This window comes from Pelophylax lessonae (assembly GCF_965119305.1).
Source record: "Pelophylax lessonae genome assembly, chromosome: 5".
NCBI lineage: Eukaryota > Metazoa > Chordata > Amphibia > Anura > Ranidae > Pelophylax > Pelophylax lessonae.
Window position 1 is genome coordinate 501,592,123 of NC_138772.1, and position 19,411 is coordinate 501,611,533.

Below are 19,411 nucleotides of genomic sequence, written 5' to 3' on the forward strand. Positions count from 1 at the left end.
GTTCCTGCACACGCAAACGCCAGGGACGCAATTGTCCAGCAGGGGCACAGTTCTGGAGGATGAGGAGGAGGAGGAGCTGGAGGAGGAGATGGAACCATGTTCACAGCAGGGTGGCACCCAGGCCAGCTCATGGCCATCACTGGTGCGTGGCTGGGGGGATACAGAGGACACGGACCATACACCTCCCACAGAGGACAGCCTTTCGTTGCCTCTGGGCAGCCTGGCACACATGAGCGATTACATGCTGCAGTGTCTCCACAACGACCGCCGAGTTGCCCACATTCTAACTTGTGCTGATTACTGGGTGGCCACGCTGCTGGATCCCCGTTACAAGGACAACGTACCGTCCTTAATTCACTCACTGGAGCGCGATCGCAAGATGCGCGAGTACAAGCGCACGCTGGTAGACGCCATGCTGCTGGCATTCCCATCTGACAGCGGGGCCACAGTGGAAGCACAAGGCAGAGGAGGAGGAGGAGGAGGTCGCCAACGCAACCAGGGCACCGCTAGCACCTCAGAAGGCAGGGTTAGCATGGCCGAAATGTGGAAAAGCTTTGTCAGCACGCCACAACAAACAGCAGCACCAGCAGCTCAGATGGAACGTCTTAGCAGGAGGCAGCATTTTACCAACATGGTGGAGCAGTATGTGTGCACACGCCTACATGTAGTGAATGACGGGTCTGCCCCCTTCAACTTCTGGGTCTCCAAATTGGGCACATGGCCTGAGCTTGCCCTTTACGCCTTGGAGGTGCTGGCGTGCCCTGCAGCCAGTGTATTATCTGAACAGGTATTTAGCACGGCTGGGGGCGTTATAACAGACAAGCGCAGCCGCCTGTCCAGAGACAATGTGGACAAGCTCACGTTCATTAAAATGAACCAGGCATGGATCCCACGGGACTTTTCCGTACCTTATGCAGAATAGCAATGGATACCGACCTTACCCACCCATTGTTCCATTTTTGCTCTTTCTCACTCTTTTGGGGTGTACCCTCATTTAAAATTTGTGAAAAGAAGCAGTGTTGGCTACCTCGTCCTCCTCCTCAGGGCCAGATTAATGTAGGGGCTATTGGAGCTGCAGCTCCAGGCCCCTACCTTTTATATAGGCCCCGGGTTGGCCATATTCACTGTTACCGCTCTTCTGTCACTTGTAAACACAGAAGTCTGGCTTCTATGCTCGCTTCCCCAGGCAGCACCCTCAGAACCTCCCCACACAGCGTGAAGGCCGGACAAGGAGGGACAGTTGGCGATGCATGGATGTGTTTATGGGCTTCAGAGACAGCATCCCATGTTGAATTAGGCATGCATGGCTGCACCCTTCCTCCTCTGGGTGCATGGCAAGGCACGGCCCTAAGGCCCTTCAAAATCCTCAGCACCAAGCCCATGATGCTGTTAATCCGGCCCTGGTCCTCCTCCACCGCCGCTTCCACCTACACCGCCCATAGGTGTGCGCAGCCTATTGCATTAAGGTGTGCACCCAAAAGTTGAAATACACATGCATGTGTTTGCCAGCAGGGAGAGTAATGTATCGGGGCCATGTACCTGTAGGCAAGGAGAAATAGAGCAGAGCAGGTCCCAGGGAGATCTTTCCCATCTCCTCACTGGCAATGCTATGTGCCCTAGGTGATTAGGGTGTGCCCAGGCACACCCAGCACACCCTGTGCGCACGCCTATGTCACCGCCACATCCACCACCACCTCAACCTCCCTCCTACTCCATATGGGCCTCGTCCTTCAGAGATGAAGAAGAACATTGTTTTATTTTTCTGTTTTTTTTTGTTGTTTTAAGTTATTTCCCTATCCACATTTGTTTGCAGAGCACTTGCCATGCTCTTAATTACGTTTTGCTGCCATTTGCAGCACTCTAGCCCTTTCCTTTGGTGTTTTAGAGACATTTTAGTGCCTTAAAGTTCGGGTCCCCATTGACTTCAATGGGGTTCGGCGTCCGGGAAAAGTTCGGTAAAAGTCCGGGACACGGACCCGGACTTTTTTTTAAAGTTCGGCCGAACCCGTCGAACACGGACATCTAGGTGTTCGCTCAACCCTATTGGCGACCAGAACTGGACAGAATACTCCATATGTGGTCGGACCAGAGTTTATAAAGTGGTAGGATTATAGTTTTATCTCTGGAATACATCCCCTTCCTTATGCATGCTAATATTTTGCCGGCTTTGGCAGCCTCAGCTTGACATTGCATGCTATTGCCAAGTCTATCTTCCACTAAGACTCCCAGATCATTCTCCATTTTTGATTCCCCCAGGGGTTCTCCCCCCAAAGTGTATTGGGCGTTTATGTTTTTAGTCCCCAAGTGCAATACCTTACACTTCTCCACATTAAACCTCATTTGCCATGTAGTAGCCCACTCTGTTATTTTGCTCAGGTCATTCTGTAAGATTTCTGTCTCACGATGTGAAGTTATTGCCCTACTTAATTTTGTGTCATCTGCAAAAACTAAGATTGTGCTAATGATCTCGTCCTTAATGCTATTTATGAATAAATTTATCAAAATTGGTCCCAGGACTGAGCCTTAGGGGACCCCACTTGCCACACAAGACCAGTCTGAGTATGCGTTATTTATTACCACCCTTTGGACACGCCCCTTTAACCAGTTTTGTATCCAAGAGAAAACAAGAGAAAACCTTGTAGTCAATGCCCGCAGACCTTATTTTATAAATTAAGCATTTCTGGGGAACTGTATCAAACGCTTTAGCAAAATCCAGGTACACCACATCCACTGGTCTCCCCTATCTAGCTCACAGCTCACCTCCTTGTAGAATGTTAACAGATTGATTTGACAAGAATGCCCTTTTGTAAACACATGCTGATTACTACTGATGATGTTGTTCTCTTTAGCAAACTCTGCTATATAGTCCCTTATCATCCCCTCCAGAAGTTTACATACTATTGACCTCAGGCTGACCGGCCTATATTTTCCTTTGATATGCCTCTGCCCTTCTTTGAATATTGGTATCATGTTAGCTTACCTCCAGTCACCAGGTACATTTCCTGTCATAATACTGTCAGCAAAGATCAGGAACAGTGGTCTAGATATAACCTTACTGAGTTCTTTGAGTACTCTCGGATGTATGCCATCCAGTCCTGGTTATTTATTTGTGTTAATGTTATCAAGCCTTTCCTTGATTTCACCCTCTGTAAGCCATAGCGGCAAGTCCTGTGAAGTACTGCTAACCATACAGTCATGGTCAGTGTACCCCTCCTTTTCTTGTGTAAAGACTGAAGAGAAGAAAGCATTAAGCACGGTTGCCTTCTCTGTGTCCTCTGTAACCATCCTCCCATCATCGTTAATTATGTGTGCAACATGCTCTGACCTCGTTTTTTTGCTGTTGATAGATTTACTATCCTCTGCTATTTGTCTCTCAAAGTTTATTTTAGCGATTTTGATCTCATATTTACATTTCTTATTTGATTGCTTGTATTGCTGAAAAGCCGATAATGTGTCCAACGATTTATATTTCTTGAAGGCCATTTTTTTTTCCCTAATATTTTTTTTTACATTAAAAAAGTTCAGGACTCATCCACGTCTTTATGGACCTAGCTTTGTGCACTGGTGTGCAGTCCTGTTGGAACAGGAAGGGCCAGCCCCAGACTGCTCCCACAATGTCTTGGTATACTGACACCTTAAGAGTTCTCTTCACTGGACCCCACACCATATTCCCCCTTCCACCAAATGATTTGGACCAGTGCACAATGCAAGGTCCATAAAGACATGGATGAGCACATTTGGGGTGGAGGAACATGACTGGCCTGTCCTGACTTTACCCAATAAAATGTCTTTGGGATGAATTAGAGTGCAGAATGCGAGCCAGGCCTTCTCTCTAACATCAGTGCCTGACCTCACAAATGTGCTTCTGGAAAATTGGTCATACATTCCCAAAGACACACTCCTAAACCTTCTGGACACAGCCTTCCAAGAAAAGTTGAAGCTGTTATAGCTGCAAAGAGTGGGTCAACTCAATATTGAACCCTATTGACTAAGACTGAGATGCTATTAAAGTTCATGCGGGTGTAAAGGCAGGCATCCCAATACTTTTTGATTAAATAGTATCTATATATATATACTATAGTATGTTATAGTTTGGAAGTAGGCTAATGAAAGGAGTTAACATATAAATGTTGAAATATACTATCTACTGAGATATTGGGTATATGTATTGTCCTAATACTATCTTAATATAAATTATAAAATATAGTTTTTGTTTTTTTGTAATACAATAATGGTGCTTTTATAGAAAGCTACATTACATGTTGGCTAACCAGGCTTTTTCTGGATCAGTATAGTTTCATTAAAAATAAGAGCACACACCAACCACATTGGACAAAATGTTAAAATGTCTTGAGCTCCAGTACCCATCCCAATGCCACTTTTTTTTTTTAAAACTCTTCACAAATGACTTTTTCAATGTTGGTTTGAATCAATAGCTCATTACTTCTTTGAAGTTAAAAGCATGGCAGTACAAAATGTACAGTAAATGTCCTTACATTGAAAAATGGTGATCTTTTAGGTATGAACTACTTACCTGGCAAAGGCCTGTTGGTGCATGAAATTACTTTGTTGCTGTCATGCTTTTAATATATAAGAATAGGCTAATATTTAAAGCAGATGTTATGCAAGCCCTCTGAACCATATATTTTCTCCTTTTGTTGTTACAGTTTTCTACCACAGGAAACTTGCGTGGACTGATCTCTCATTTATACAAACCACCAATATAAAGGGGAACTTCTCTACTAACAACCAATGTAAGGGGTACTTCTTCACTTACCACCAGTGAAAGTGTGCATTTCTCCACTGACTACCAATGCAGGGAAAATGTCTCCACCAACTCTAAATGTAAAGTGGAACTTCTACACTGACCATCAATTTAAGGGGCATTTTCCCACTAACCACCAATGTAAAGACATGCAATTTTTGCTGTCTGCTGTTCTTTTAAGGCCAATCGTATTATTTGTTCAATTGCATCAGTATTACATTTTTCTAAATATAATTTTGTAACATTAAACAGGGAAAGGGGTTTTTAAAAATGTTCTGCCCCAGAGGTTAAATATTTTGCTTTTTGATCATGCAAATGTACTATGAATTTGTAGATATACAGTAAATAAACTTGCAGCTGGGGTTCCCTGAGATCTGAAACTTATTTAAAATGTTGCTTAAAGGTAAAAACATAAATAAAGGAAGTTTCAATTTTGTGATTGAGTTGAATGAGACCTTTCTTTGCTTGGAGTTAATGTTAGAATCTAGTATTTCATTGTTTTCTGTTTCATATATCATTAACCGCTTTAATTATGAAGATGCATTCGTAGCGAACTTCACCACATTTGGATGATATATTAACAAAATGCCTAAAATACACTCACTAAATGTGTTTACTTGGTAAAACAACATGTAAATAATAGTATACACTTTACATGTATTTGTAAATACATTTTCAACACTTTAAATACATTAAAATTATAATTTTGCCTTGGGGCATGACAGCAGAGCAATAAAAGGCCCGCAAGATAAATTACTTTTGAAATGAACTTCATATGGGGATGATACTGAAGACAACTGTTCTTGAAAAACTAGTCAAGCAGCACATGGTTTTGTGAAAGCATTTTGACCTGCCATACTGAGAATTATTCAGTGTAGAATCTTGGTTTCTTATCCATCATCCAGAAGAATTAATTACATACTGTACATCTAGAATGACATCTATTATCTGCTTAATGCCATTGAAACATGCAATGCTTGTATGGAGGACTTAAAGGATAAAGTACAATAACCTCTCAAATATATATGCTATACAGACAGAAATAATGCATTTAGTTGGTTCTTTTTTTTTGTGTCAAGCAGTATTTTATAGTTCTACACTCTAGGACATCAGTGATTTTCCCACAGAGTTTACCATACTTAAGAAATTGTTTCACTAGGAACAATTAATTTATTCTTTCCATATCCATTAAAATGATGGAACTAGATTTGGGTAGTTGAGTTACTCAATTTGTATTCCAATGATTCAGGTCAAACAGTCCATTATGAAGCAAAATAAGATATGGTGCAACAGGCACATATAATATTTTAAAGGGAACCTGTACTGTGAGAACTACATAGGCTGCATTATTGACTTCCTACTTAAAATTCCTAATTGCTTGGCTACTCCTAACATCAATACTTTCTGGCTAACTAACCTGAAAGCAACTTGACTAACCTGACAAGTCTCTACAATTTTCCCACAAAGAGACTGGTGATGGCAAACTGCATACTAATGAGTAAAGGTTTCTTTTTAAGAAACACAATGCCAATCAGCTATAATAACTTAAGTAATGCAATAAATAACATATTTGCTTTAAGCATACATATGAACATAAGGATGGATGAATGGATTCAGGTAAGTGAAAGTGAAACTAAATCCTTTAACGTTTTCAAAAAACAGATATATTCCCAGCATGCCAGGATTGCTAACTGTCACATTTGCTTGTGCTCTCAACCTAATTGTCAAACCATCAAATGGCTGGTGTCATAACTAATCACATGTGCACCATCAAGGCAGTTGAAAATCAAACAGATGCTAAGATGGCAGTTTCCTTGGCTGAAAAGAATATGAGGGTTTAGTTCCTTTCAAAATGGGTTAAGTTTTATTTTTCCTAAATTGTAAATGAGTGGTTGGACTGATTTTCCCTAGAGATGTGGTTTAAGGTAGCCACAAGCCATCTGATGCCCTGTAAAATGTTCCCTAAGACCCCGTACACATGGAGAAATTTGAAAATGTTGTCAGAATCGCTGAAAATCTGCCCATAACTCCAAATCATGGTAGAACATGCGATGCACGTTTGGGTGCTAATATTCTCAAACGTGGTGCCATTCTGCCACGATTGTCGTGCCACAGAATCATGTGGCAATAATGACAAAAAGCACAGTTAAAAATTGGGCTAAGCTTCTCACCCAAAAAGGAGCATAAGCTTCTTTTAGATGAAAAACACTCATATGGGAGCCCATTGAAGTGAATGGGCTGCCTTATGCGTAACATGTGTTTCTGCACTTTAAGCTTTTCATGCCAGCTGCATGCATATATGTGGCCCCTCAGTGTGTGGAAATTTATGCCGAGAGGTCGCATATATGTGGCCCTGTGTAAACCACGTACCGTGCTGAAAGCGCACTCCTAGCATGGTAGCTGGCGGGGATCGGGAGTTTTCCAATTATATGACCACTGTAATAGTAAATCACAGTGGTCACATGATCCAAATGCCCACCTCTGCCTCCCGACTTTAAGAACTCTTAAAGGACTGGGAGGCTTCCGTAGTAAAAGGGTTAAAGATCACAAGCAGGAACTCTTTATTATTGTTACACAAGGTCTGAATGAGGCCTGAGGGTTAGCTACACTGAGGGGAATAACATTTGCCTCCAATATTTGCTCACAGAGGTTTTTCAATACTCGATGCAGCCTGGCTGATTCTCACTGATAAGAAGCTGAGTGTTATTGTAGTCCTTCCAGCAAGTCACACAAACTGTGCTGGCTGCCAGTGTTACAGTGGACAGGCAAATATTCCCCCACTTATTGCTTTCAGGGAGAAATCTACTTTTCAATATACAGTATAGCCTGAATATAATCTAACATAACAGTATTTCAAATAAATAGAACTCAGTGAAACTAATCTTGAAACTATTTGACTTTTAATTTAATATTTTCATGAAATATCTTAGAAAATGAATTCTTATATAACTGAACAGAATTGAAAGTATTTTAAAAGCACAAATGCATACTTTTTATCCAAATAACCTACTTTAAGAACATCCCCTTGTGCTAAGTGAAATGTTCTGGCTGAGATATTGATTCCTTTCCCTGCTTGTACTTGAATGCTGTAAATACATTCATGATTATTTTCATAGTTCAGTGGGTAATTCGGAGACAGCAGAATTCCTTCATTATTTGTTGCAGATGCTCCACATTCAGCTGCAGATAAAGCACAAAGTGAGAGAAGACATTTTAATAGGCAGTGCTGTGCTTTGTAACTGCTTTCCCCAGTGAAACTGTAAAACATAACTAAGCACATTAACATAATTACTAACCTGATCCCTTTAAACTGGCAGTTTTAACATTCTTAGAGAAAGCACAATTGTCTACTCATGGGGATGTACAAATCCCTGAAGTGGTATGAAAGACACTGAAAGACATGGTTTGGATGGCATGTGGTTAATGACTACACTATAAGACTGATATGTTCAGACCAACCAAAAAAAAAGGAAGGGAAAAAAATATAAAATAATATATTCTGTATTTAAAGTCCAAAGCTGTAGCACATTAAATTATTTTCCTTGTATTCATTAAATAACAGTCATAATGTGCCTAAAGTCATCAGTGTTCCATCACAATGGATGCTTTCAGACAGAACATCCTTCCTCAGGCTGAGAACACTGCACACTGGGAACAAGAATTTGAAGTGCTGCAGACTTTCAGAATTTACTTGTGTATTTTGGACTGTTAGGGTCAGTCTTGCTACTTGGAGTTGGAGCTGGCATAAAAGAAATATATGCATAAAGCTGTAAAAATCTCCTATGGACCATCAAGCTAACAATCGCCTTTTGGGTTTGACCACTTGATTGCCATTGATTTGACTTGCCTAAATTAAAACTCCTGTTTAACAGGAGTTCCCTAGGAAGGACCATAAAACAATGTCAAAGTCTGCCCATGGGGTATTTTTCAATGTCTGACTACTGATCGGCGTTACCCGCCGAGCTGAGAACACACATCTCTGGACACATTGCTATCTTTAGCAGAAAGCAGATATACTTCCTCTATTGCTGGCCGCCATATTGAAACCGTTGTCTGGTATTACCCGGTCCAGTTTTCACCATTATTTGAGGACTTCTGTGTCTGGACTGTAGTCCGGGAGTGGGAGCACTCCCCGTCTGGACTCGCAGATCATGCCATTAATTGCTGACTTTTGATTGTTGCCCAGATTCTATAATAGTGAACCTGCATAGAGGTCACCAGCACTCATGGTCCCTGAAGAAGCCCGCAGAGTTGGCGAAACATGTTGGACCTGGGTGACCCCAATACTCTAGGATATGGTTCATAATTTTATGTATTACACATTTTCTACACTGTCTGTTTTTTGATGCATTTGCATCTATGTGTTTCCTCTTTTAACAATTTGTATATATGTATCAATAAAATTACTGTATTTTAAATGGTTTCTTTCTATTATTTATCTATTTATGCCAATCAATTCCTGCCTACAAAGTCCCAGGTTGGGTGTTTCCTCTAAATGCACGGTTCCCTGTGGGGCTCACTCAGGGCCTGTTGCATTGGAACACCAATACCATTTACTTTTTTTCTTGTCTGACTTTATTGTTGCAGGCATGTTCAGGTTGAAAGTATTATGATCCTTAAACTGGCCATACTGTATGTGTGGCAATTTGATCAAGCGAAAGTCCTTTCAAATCAAATGTAATAATTTGGAGAAAAAAAAGTTCATTGAACATGGTGGAAAAATCTAAACACTTTTGATGAAATGTCATTATTTTATAAATATATTTTAGTTTCAGGTGTTTTATTAAATCTGTGGGTAGTAGATTGCTTGGTTTTAGGCAACCACCTTGATCATATATTAATTTCCCAGTAGACCAAAAATAGCTGAAGTTGCTTGAAAGTTGTCAATTATTCACCCTGTTTAACTTTACAACCTTTAAAGCAAGTCTTCCCTAATGCTAGATTGAGGACATAATTCTCTGGGACCGTCCAAAGTGGTTCAGTGATAGACAGTGCACATATGTGCATGATTTATATGAGTGAGAATAGATCAGGATAGTAGGCCATTCTCTTCACATTGTTCTCCACAACATTCATCTTCTTTTTCCTATCATATTCCCTTAGTCTGTGCCTGATTATTTTGTAAGTATGCCTACATTTATATCTATGTTGCCCAAACAAGGCGCATTCTAAAATAACAGGTGATGACATCAATCTCATCCATTTTTGTTTAAAATATTAACCTTATTTTGTAATTGCCAACCACATGGCATCCAAACAACATAATTTTTTTTTTCTTTTGAAGTATACCTTTTGGCATGCTCATGACCAATACAATGTCCCCTTAAGTTACAGAGCAACTTTATTAAAAAGAATCCTGATAATGTGCCATCTACAGAGCTTGTGCACTATACAATATTCTGGATTGCTAAAAAAAGCTAAAGAAAATAGAACTGCAAAATGCACCGATTATATAAATAGAAAATGTTGTCATAATGTCTAATTTAATATCTCTACATTTACATTTTACAAACAATATTACTTAACTTCTCTACATTTTTACGAATATTAAACAAAAAATAAAAAATAAATCAACATTTTGTTTGAGTACTTTTGAGATTCCAGTTCATCTGTGTATATATACCATTTCGATCTATATTAACACATCTGTTGATATACAGTACAGGCAGACTGGACTAACACCAATAAGGAATTTTAAAAAATCCAATGTAACTGAGCATTACTGATTTTGACATTTTCCTCACACCACGGCTGCACTGTAATGATTACTGGGAAGTAACGATCAAGCAAAGGTACATAATGCCTCAAGCTCAACTTTCTTGATGTCACAGACTCTGCAGTGGTTTGAAAACATTAACTTTATTTCACTGCTTTCATTTTAAGTACATTTAGGTTAAGTTTAAATCTCTAATCTGTGGTGACTTGCCTGTGATTTTACCCTGCTAAGTCCCAACCCGTGATATTTATCTTGACAAGTTATAATTTTCCTAATAGAGAATTAATTACAATGAAACAATTGTTTATCATTAAAAATGTAATGGTTTGGATTATTATATTTATTTTAAACAAATATTATATATATATATATATATATATATATATATATATATATATATATATATATATATACAGTGTTTTATTTCTTTTAGACTGCCTTTATTTAACAAAATTTGTAAAACCATAAACAATGGGGAGAGAGATGTTTGAGTCACCCTGGCTCACTCAAAGTAATAAGAAGATCCACCTAATCCAAGCTTCAGCTATTGAACTCTGTAAACCAAAACATCAGACATCAACTTCAAATAAGTTTATACAGTTTATTTATGGACATTAGCCCCTTCCTGTGTGCATCCTGTTTATTATATAGCATGATCCCTTTTACTGGGGATACATTAACTGCTTCCCGCCTGGCCTATTGTAATATGATGGCTGGGGAAGAGTTCTCTTATCCTGGGTGCATGTCATATGACATCCTCCCCAGATCGCACCTCAAGCATGGGCCAATTTGCAATATGATCTGTCACCCACTGTGTCCACTGGACACAGCATATGGCAGATCTGTGTAGCAGGCCTCTGCTGGTACCATGGGATCACTGTCACTAATCACAGCAGATCACATGATAATTGTACACAAAGGATGGCTTCCATTTATACCATTCATTGTGTACTATTGTGTTGATCTATGTGATTGGTCACAATGATCACATGGTACAGACAGGGTCAATCATTGCCTATCTATAGTATGTGATTAGCTGTGGCCTATAATAGCTAATTACAATATTACACACTGAATGAATGGACTTCATTCAGAAAACAGGTTAACACTGATTAACACTGTTAAAAGCGATCGTAGAATGTAAAAAAGAAATCCTGATCACCTCCCCTGGGTAGTACAGTGTTACTATGGTAATATGGTATTTTTCTGGTCACAGTTTAAAAAAAAAATGTTAACAAATATACTGTCACCAGTCAGTTTAACATACTGTCACCAGTCAGGATGAGCGACAGTGATAGTATGTGAAAAAAATTGTGACAAAACAACTTTTTAATGTCTTTATTTTCAAAAAAATTGTGACACAAAATTAAAACTTTAAAAACTTGCCATGCCAATTATTAAATACCTTGAAATTTCTACTTTCCAAAAGGGGGTAATTTAGGGTAAATGTGTACTTCCCTTGCACTTTCAGGACTCAAGAAAAGAGATGATTGATTTTCAGATATATATAAACTATAGTTTGTAGACTCTATAACTTTTATTTACAAACTAAATAAAATACACTGATTTGGGTTATTTTCACCAAAGAAATGTAGTAGTATACATTTTGGCCTACATTTATGAACAAGTTTATTTATTTACAAAAATTACAAAAAAAATTCAAAATGTTAGATCTTTTTAATTTATTTAGCAAAAGAAAAAACCCAGGGGGGATTAAATACCAACAAAAGAAAGCTCTATCTGTTTAAAAAAAAGATAAAAATGTAGTTTCGATACAGTGGTGCATGAGTAATTCAGTCAAAGTGTGAAAATTGGCCTGGGCAGGAATGGAGAGAAATTGTCTGATGTTGAGATAGTTAATAAATGTTCTACCTTTGACAGCCAGCAGTTGACGCTTTATCCAGATGCTGACAGCTCCAACCACCACTGATGATCAGGAAACAATCAGAGTGGTTCTAAATCATGTGATTACTATGTGTGCTGTGACATAATGATCACATGCAGGCTGTAGGCTTCATTTACAAAAAAAAAAACCTTCTTTCTGCACAATGAACACATTTTATTCTTCAGTGGGATCTGCAGTGCCATTTACTTAATCGTGTAATTGCCAAATTCAATTACATATCTAAAAATAATAAAGGATTATTAACCACTTAAGCCCCGGAAGATTTTACCCCCTTCCTGACCAGGGCCTATTTTGCGATTCGGCACTGTGTGAATTTAACGGACAATTGCACGGTCGTGCGACGCTGTACCTAAACAAATTTGACGTCCTTTTTTCCCACAAACATAGCTTTCTTTTGGTGGTATTTGATCACCTGTGCGATTTTTTGATCATGCGCTATAAACAAAAAAGAGCATCAATTTTGCAAAAATAAAAATATTTTTCACATTTTTATATATGAAATTCCCCCAAAAAAATGTAAAAATCAAAATGTTTTAACATTTTAGGCCAATTTGTTTTATGCTACCTATGTTTGGTAAAAAAATTGCAAAAAGCGTATTTTGATTGGTTTGCGCAAAAGTTATTGCGTTTACTAACTAAGGGAATGATTTTTGTAATTTTTGTTGTTTTTTTTTTTTAACGAGTAATGGCAGCGATCTGCAATTTTTTTTGTGGGACTTCGACATTGTGGCGGACAGATCGGACGCTTGACTGACATTTTTGACACTTTTGGGGTTACCAGTGACATTACTACAGTAATCAGTGCTATACATATGCACTGTTACTGTAAAAATGACACTGGCAGTGAAGGAGTTAACTTTATTGGAGAGGGAGGGGTTAAGTGTGTCCCTAGGGGTGTGATTCTAACTGTGATTGGCTGTGGCTACTAGTGTAAGACATCGGGTCCGCAGGGCACACGCGCGGGGGTGTCCGTGACCGCGCGGGAGCGGGAGCGCACCTCCGCCGGCGCGCGCTCGCTCCCTAGACCCTCACAGGCTAGCGACGTAGCCCTACGCCGCTTTGCCTGTGAGGGGCTGACTGCCGACGTAAATCGTTGTGCGGCGGTCGGCAAGCGGTTAAAAAAAAGAAAAATGTAAAAGTTTTTGTTAACATTTGTTCCACAGCAGTCTGAAAGTGGCAGTGTTCATCTGGAGGCTTAAGGCTTTGATTTGCTCAGTGAAGCTGTCAGCTCAACACTTTGGTCCCTGATCATCAATGGGAAACAAATTTGTCAGAGCCAGGATTCAGAGCCACCAGCCACGAGAAGTGTAGGCTGGTGGTTTTCCAAAGGAGGGGGTAATTTATTAACATGTACATGCAAATGAGCCACCAGCCTCGAGAAGTGTAGGCTGGTGGTTTTCCGAAGGAGTCGTCATTTATTAGCATTATATGCAAATGAGCCACCAGCCACGAAAAGTGTAGGCTTGTAGTGTTTCGAAGGAGGGGGTCATTTATTAGCATTTATATGCAAAAGGTAGTCGGAAGGGGTTAAATTATTAACAAGTTCATATTTAAGTGCAGATCATTTACAGCAGGGCCACACGAATTTTTAATATATGCTGGTGTTGTAACTGTTACTACTGCTGAATGATGGTAGCATACTGTAGTCTGCCACAGTAGGATTCCAACCTGGGAGTGTCTAGTCATAATAAATGCCTACAGGCAGGGCCAGACTGACTCAGAGACAAAAGAGGTCCCATTTCATGTGTTGTGTTGGAGAGGGTGCAGCCAAAGTTGGGTCCCCTGTGGAAATAATCTGTCAAAGTAGAGATCAGTTCTGCTGACTGTGCATTGGGAGATAGGTTGATACAATGCAGAGGACAGCAGTTTTGCACGCCCAATTTTTCAGTTTTTTATTTGTTAAAAAAGTTTGAAATATCCAATAAATTTCGTTCCACTTCATGATTGTGTCCCCCTTGTTGTTGATTCTTCACAAAAAATTACAGTTTTATATCTTTATGTTTGAAGCCTGAAATGTGGCAAAAGGTCGAAAAGGTCAAGGGGGCAGAATACTTTCGCAAGGCACTGTATTTAAGGAATGTGTATGATTTTAAATGGTTGTAAAGGAACAGGCAGCCGCCCGCGTCCTTAACAACCAGTAACTGTCATGGTTGTTAAGGAGTGGTGGCCACAACGTCCTTAAAAAGCAATGAATCATCAGCTGTCAGCGGGGTTCCCCAGCGACAGCTGAATGTAAAGATAAGCTTTGCTGGCATTAAAAAATCATGGATAAAAACAGTGTGGGCCCCCGCAATACCAGACCAGTAATTAAATTACCATAAGATTTCACTATTAAAATACTGTATCACTTCATAAAACAGCACATGTGGTATTTTAGTTTTTTTTTTCTGAATACCCAAAAAAAGTTAGAAAAATGTTGGTATTTTACCTCATTCTTAAAGTGGCAGATACAGGTTTGTGAATGGAGCCTACTGTCACTTACACTGCCACATGGATTAACATTTTGATTATTTTTATCTACTACTATTTTTACTACATTTTTACAGTATGTATCTAATTTTATTTCCTCAAGTGTACATATCATAATTCAGCTCCATAATTTTCAAGGTGATTTTATATAACAAGCAATTAAACTAAAAATGTTTCTATTGAAATTCTTTACTTTTTATAGAAAAGAGAAAGAAGAATGCTTATCAGGTGTCTATTTTTGTCTATTTCTCCTTGGGAAATTTCCCTTTACTTCCTGCCCCAACAAGGAAGTAAGAAAAAAGCTCTCAAAAATGAGAGGAGATTTCACAAGGATAAAAATTGAAGGAGAGGTTCCTAAACAGACACATACAGCAATGAAAACAGTTTCTCACCCTTCTGTGCTTTTTACAAATAAAATGTTTGGCTAGAAATATACTTGCCAAGTAAAAGAGCAAATCAAAGCAGTAAGGGAGTTGGAGGATTGCGATTAAAAAAAAAAAAAAAACTACCAATATACTGTATGTCATCATCATTTTTTAATAGTAGTTCCAAAATACAGAAGCAATTAATTTTTTTTTTAATGCATGTTAAATCTTTAATAAATGTTTAAAAGGTTTATATTTCAGTATGAATGTCTGCATTAAATGGCCAACAGTACTAACATTGATTAGTTTGGCATATGAACTACATGCTGGTTGCTAATATTTGTCAAGGATTCCAGTGGTTGGATTCAATTCAATGAAGATTTAATCCAGCAATATCCACCTATATCTATAATATATAGTGCAAACAAAAGAATAAAATTGCAATACATCTCTGAACAGTGACTACACAGACAAGCAAATGAAAGCAGCTGACCACGTACCCACACACCTTGGCAGAGGTGCACTCCACACACGACGCCCACCGCCAAGACAAACAATTTCCGATATTCCTTCCAAGCGATATCCAGATGAACATGTAAATGTTACGATATCTCCAACTCCAAAATGGTTGCCATGCCTTCTTCCATATTGTGGAATTCCTGGATCATCACATGGTTCTAAGCTGTATTCTAAAATAATAAACATTGGAAATATTATTTAGAATGCTAGGATCTTTTAAGCTAGTATTTAAACATTACTTCCATGTGTTAACCCCTTCCCGCCGCAGCCTCCTGGCCCTTTTAACCGGATCAAAATACAGGGAGGTGGAGGTGAATATTGCGATCATGTGACTGCTGTGCCGTGATTGGCTGTCACAACGGAAAGTTCCTGATCGCAAGTATGCATTGGAAGTTTTCTGTTACATGTTAGTTGCTATTCTGAGAGTGTGCAGTGAGAGCTCTATCAGCACAGGAAATTGCTTACAAATAGACACATATATGCAGCCACTTAGTATTAAAGCCCCACCACCCAGAAGCCATATATATGTGCCACATCAGCAGAAAGAGGTTAAAATGTATGTTTTCATACAAAGACATCATGTATATCACTTATGAAAATGACAAAAATACTGATTTTATTTTTAATTAAGAATGTGGGTATTTTTACTCTTAGTAAAGACAGTTCACAGGGTGGCAATTGACAGAGATCAGATGCCTTCTAGTCACTGACACTCTAGATGAAGAGTTGGATTTAGACACAGCAAGCAAAGCTAAATTGGGGAGGTAGGAAGTTAAAACTATTATAAACAAGCCCACATAATTATAGAAAATGTAGGATACATACTGAGATCTGTGCATATTAGGGCTCATTGGAAAATATTTACTAAAACTGGAGCATGGGAAATCTGAGGCAGCTCCACAAAGAAACCAATCAGCTTCCAGGTTTTATTGTCAAAGCTTAAATAAATCATAAAAGTTTCAGGCCTACATAAACTCTTTAACATATAACCAGTGATATAGAATTATATGAGAAAGGTCCAATGTGATATGTTCCCAACACCGATAACTCATCAGAAAAACTCTTCTATAACTCTGTATCTTCACCACTTATGCTCAAATGTGTGAATACACACTAGCCAGAGATGTTTGACCCCTTTTGTACATCATTGGATAGTATTTATTAAAATATATTAAAGATTAAAATTGTAATGGTTACACTCACATGTATGGGTGCCCATACATGTGAGTGTAACCATTACTATTTTAATCGTTACTGTATCTTATTCCATACTACATAATGAGGTGTTACATCATGTCTTCTGCTTGGTCATCATGTAAGACATTGGAGCCTATTCACAGCACAGGGTGAACACAGCATCTGAGGGCTAAAAGTACATTTTGAACCACCTGTAAAAAAGGAATCAAACATCTCCGGTGAGTGTGTATTCACACTTTTGAGCACAGGTGGTGAAGATACAGAGTTATAGAAACATTTTTTTTGAAGAGTTATTGGTGTTGTGAACATGTCACATTGAACTTTTCTCATATAATTCTATATCACTGGTTATATGTTATAGATTTTTTTTTATGTAAGCGCCACACTTTTATGATTTATTTGTACACAAGTGGAATTAATTTCACTTAAGGGGCAGCCACATTTGTTTTGTATTCTTTTTTTTTTTTTTTTTTTTTTTACGATTCAAACGGTTCCTTTATTGAAAAAATTGGAATGACACATTCAATAGATAAACAATACAAGAACAGCGTAACAGGCGATACAAGTATCAAGCAAGTAGTACTGCATAAATCAAAACTATCACAGAGGATTACAGTTTTTAACCCTCCCTCCGTACTTTCGCCAGGGAACACCAGATCCGTAGCAAGGCCAGCACCTGCTCCTAACTCATAGGTGCTAGCCAAGGCTGCCATACCCTGTTGAATTTTTTAGGACAGTTCCTCAGCAGGTGAGTCAGTTTATATAATGGCAGAACAGCATCTATAGAGTGTTCCCAGGAGACCACCGAGGGGGGGAGAAGGGGGCAATCCACTTCAGAATAATCTCTCTCTTAGCATAGTACAGCAAATAATTAATAAACAGTTTTGTGGGCCTAGGTCTCTGATCATCATTTTGTATTCTTTTTAAATATTCAGGTGCCAAACACTGGTTTGTTTACATTTACTATTCTAAAAACGTAACTGAACAAGCTGAAGTTAGATGCCGGTTGGCTACCATGCACAGCTGCACCAGATTATGACTGATTGAGTTTTAGAAAATCTCCCTTGATTGTCTTTCATATATTCCTTAGCTGTGAACTAAATCATGAACAAAGAACTGCAACTGTCTTCAGTTCCTGCTTGTTCTTGGGGCATTTTCCCTTCAGTTTTGTCTTCAGCAAGTGAAATGCATGCTCAATCGGATTCAGGTCAGGTGATTGACTTGGCCATTGCATAACATTCAACTTCTTTCCCTTAAAAAATTATTTGGTTGCTTTTGCAGTATGCTTCAGGTCATTGTCCATCTGCACTGTGAAGCGCCGTCCAATGAGTTCTGAAGCATTTGGCTGAATATGAGTAGATAATATTTCCCAAAACATCATCAATAAATACAAGAGAACCAGTTCCATTGGCAGCCATACATGCCCACCCCATGACACTACCACCACCATGCTTCTCTGATGAGATGGTATGCTTTGGATTATGAGCAGTTCCTTTCCTTCTCCATACTCTTCTCTTCCCATCACTCTGGTACAAGTTGATCTTGGTCTCATCTGTCCATAGGATGTTGTTCCAGAACTGTGAAGGCTAATTTAGATGGTGTTTGGCAAACTCTAATATGGCCTTGAGGTTATTGAGGCTCACCAATGGTTTACATCTTATGGTGAACCCTCTGTATTCACTCTGGTAAAGTCTTCTCTTGATTGTTGACTTTGACACACATACACCTATCTCCTGGAGAGTGTTCTTGATCTGGCCAACTGTTGTGAAGGGTGTTTTCTTCACCAGGGAAAGAATTCTTCGGTCATCCACCACAGTTGTTTTCCGTGGTCTTCCGGGTCTTTTGGTGTTGCTGAGCTCACCAGTGCGTTCTTTCATTTTAAGGATCTTCCAAACAGTTGTTTTGGCCACACCTAATGTTTTTGCTATCTCTCTGATGGGTTCGTTTTGTTTTTTTTCAGCCTAATGATGGCTTGCTTCACTGATAGTGACAGCTCTTTGGATCTCATATTGAGAGTTGACAGCAACAGATTCCAAATGCAAATAGCACTCTTGAAATTAACTCTGGACCTTTTATCTGCTCCTTGTAAATGGAATAATGAGGTAATAACGCACACCTGACCATGGAACAGCTGAGCAGCCAATTGTCCCATTACTTTTGGTCCCTTAAAAAGTGGGAGGCACATATACAAACTGTTGTAATTCCTATACCTTTCGCCTGATTTGGATGTAAATACCCTCAAATTAAAGCTGAAAGTCTGCATTTAAAGCACATCTTGTTTGTTTTATTTCAAATCCATTGTGGTGGTGTATAGAGCCAAAAAGATTAGAATTGTGTCAATGTCCCAATATTTATGGACCTGACTGTAAATGTAAAGTCTTGTTTTTCTTTTGTTTTTGTTATACTTACCTGCTCTATGCAGTTGGATTTGCACAGAGCAGCATTGATCCATCACTTCACGGCTCCCTTCATTT

At 39.0% G+C, this 19,411-nt stretch overlaps 1 protein-coding gene across 1 annotated transcript in view; it reads right to left on the minus strand.

Moving 5' to 3' along the window:
• The window catches only part of CSMD3 (CUB and Sushi multiple domains 3), a 1,619,578-nt gene that overhangs the window by 665,529 nt on the left and 934,638 nt on the right, over positions 1-19,411 (minus strand). Inside the window, exons 22-23 of the mRNA XM_082258441.1 lie at positions 15,722-15,910; positions 7,776-7,945 (exon numbers count right to left, since the gene is read on the minus strand). Of these exons, the coding sequence (XP_082114567.1) occupies positions 7,776-7,945; positions 15,722-15,910 (359 nt within the window). The remainder of the gene's footprint in view (positions 1-7,775; positions 7,946-15,721; positions 15,911-19,411) is intronic.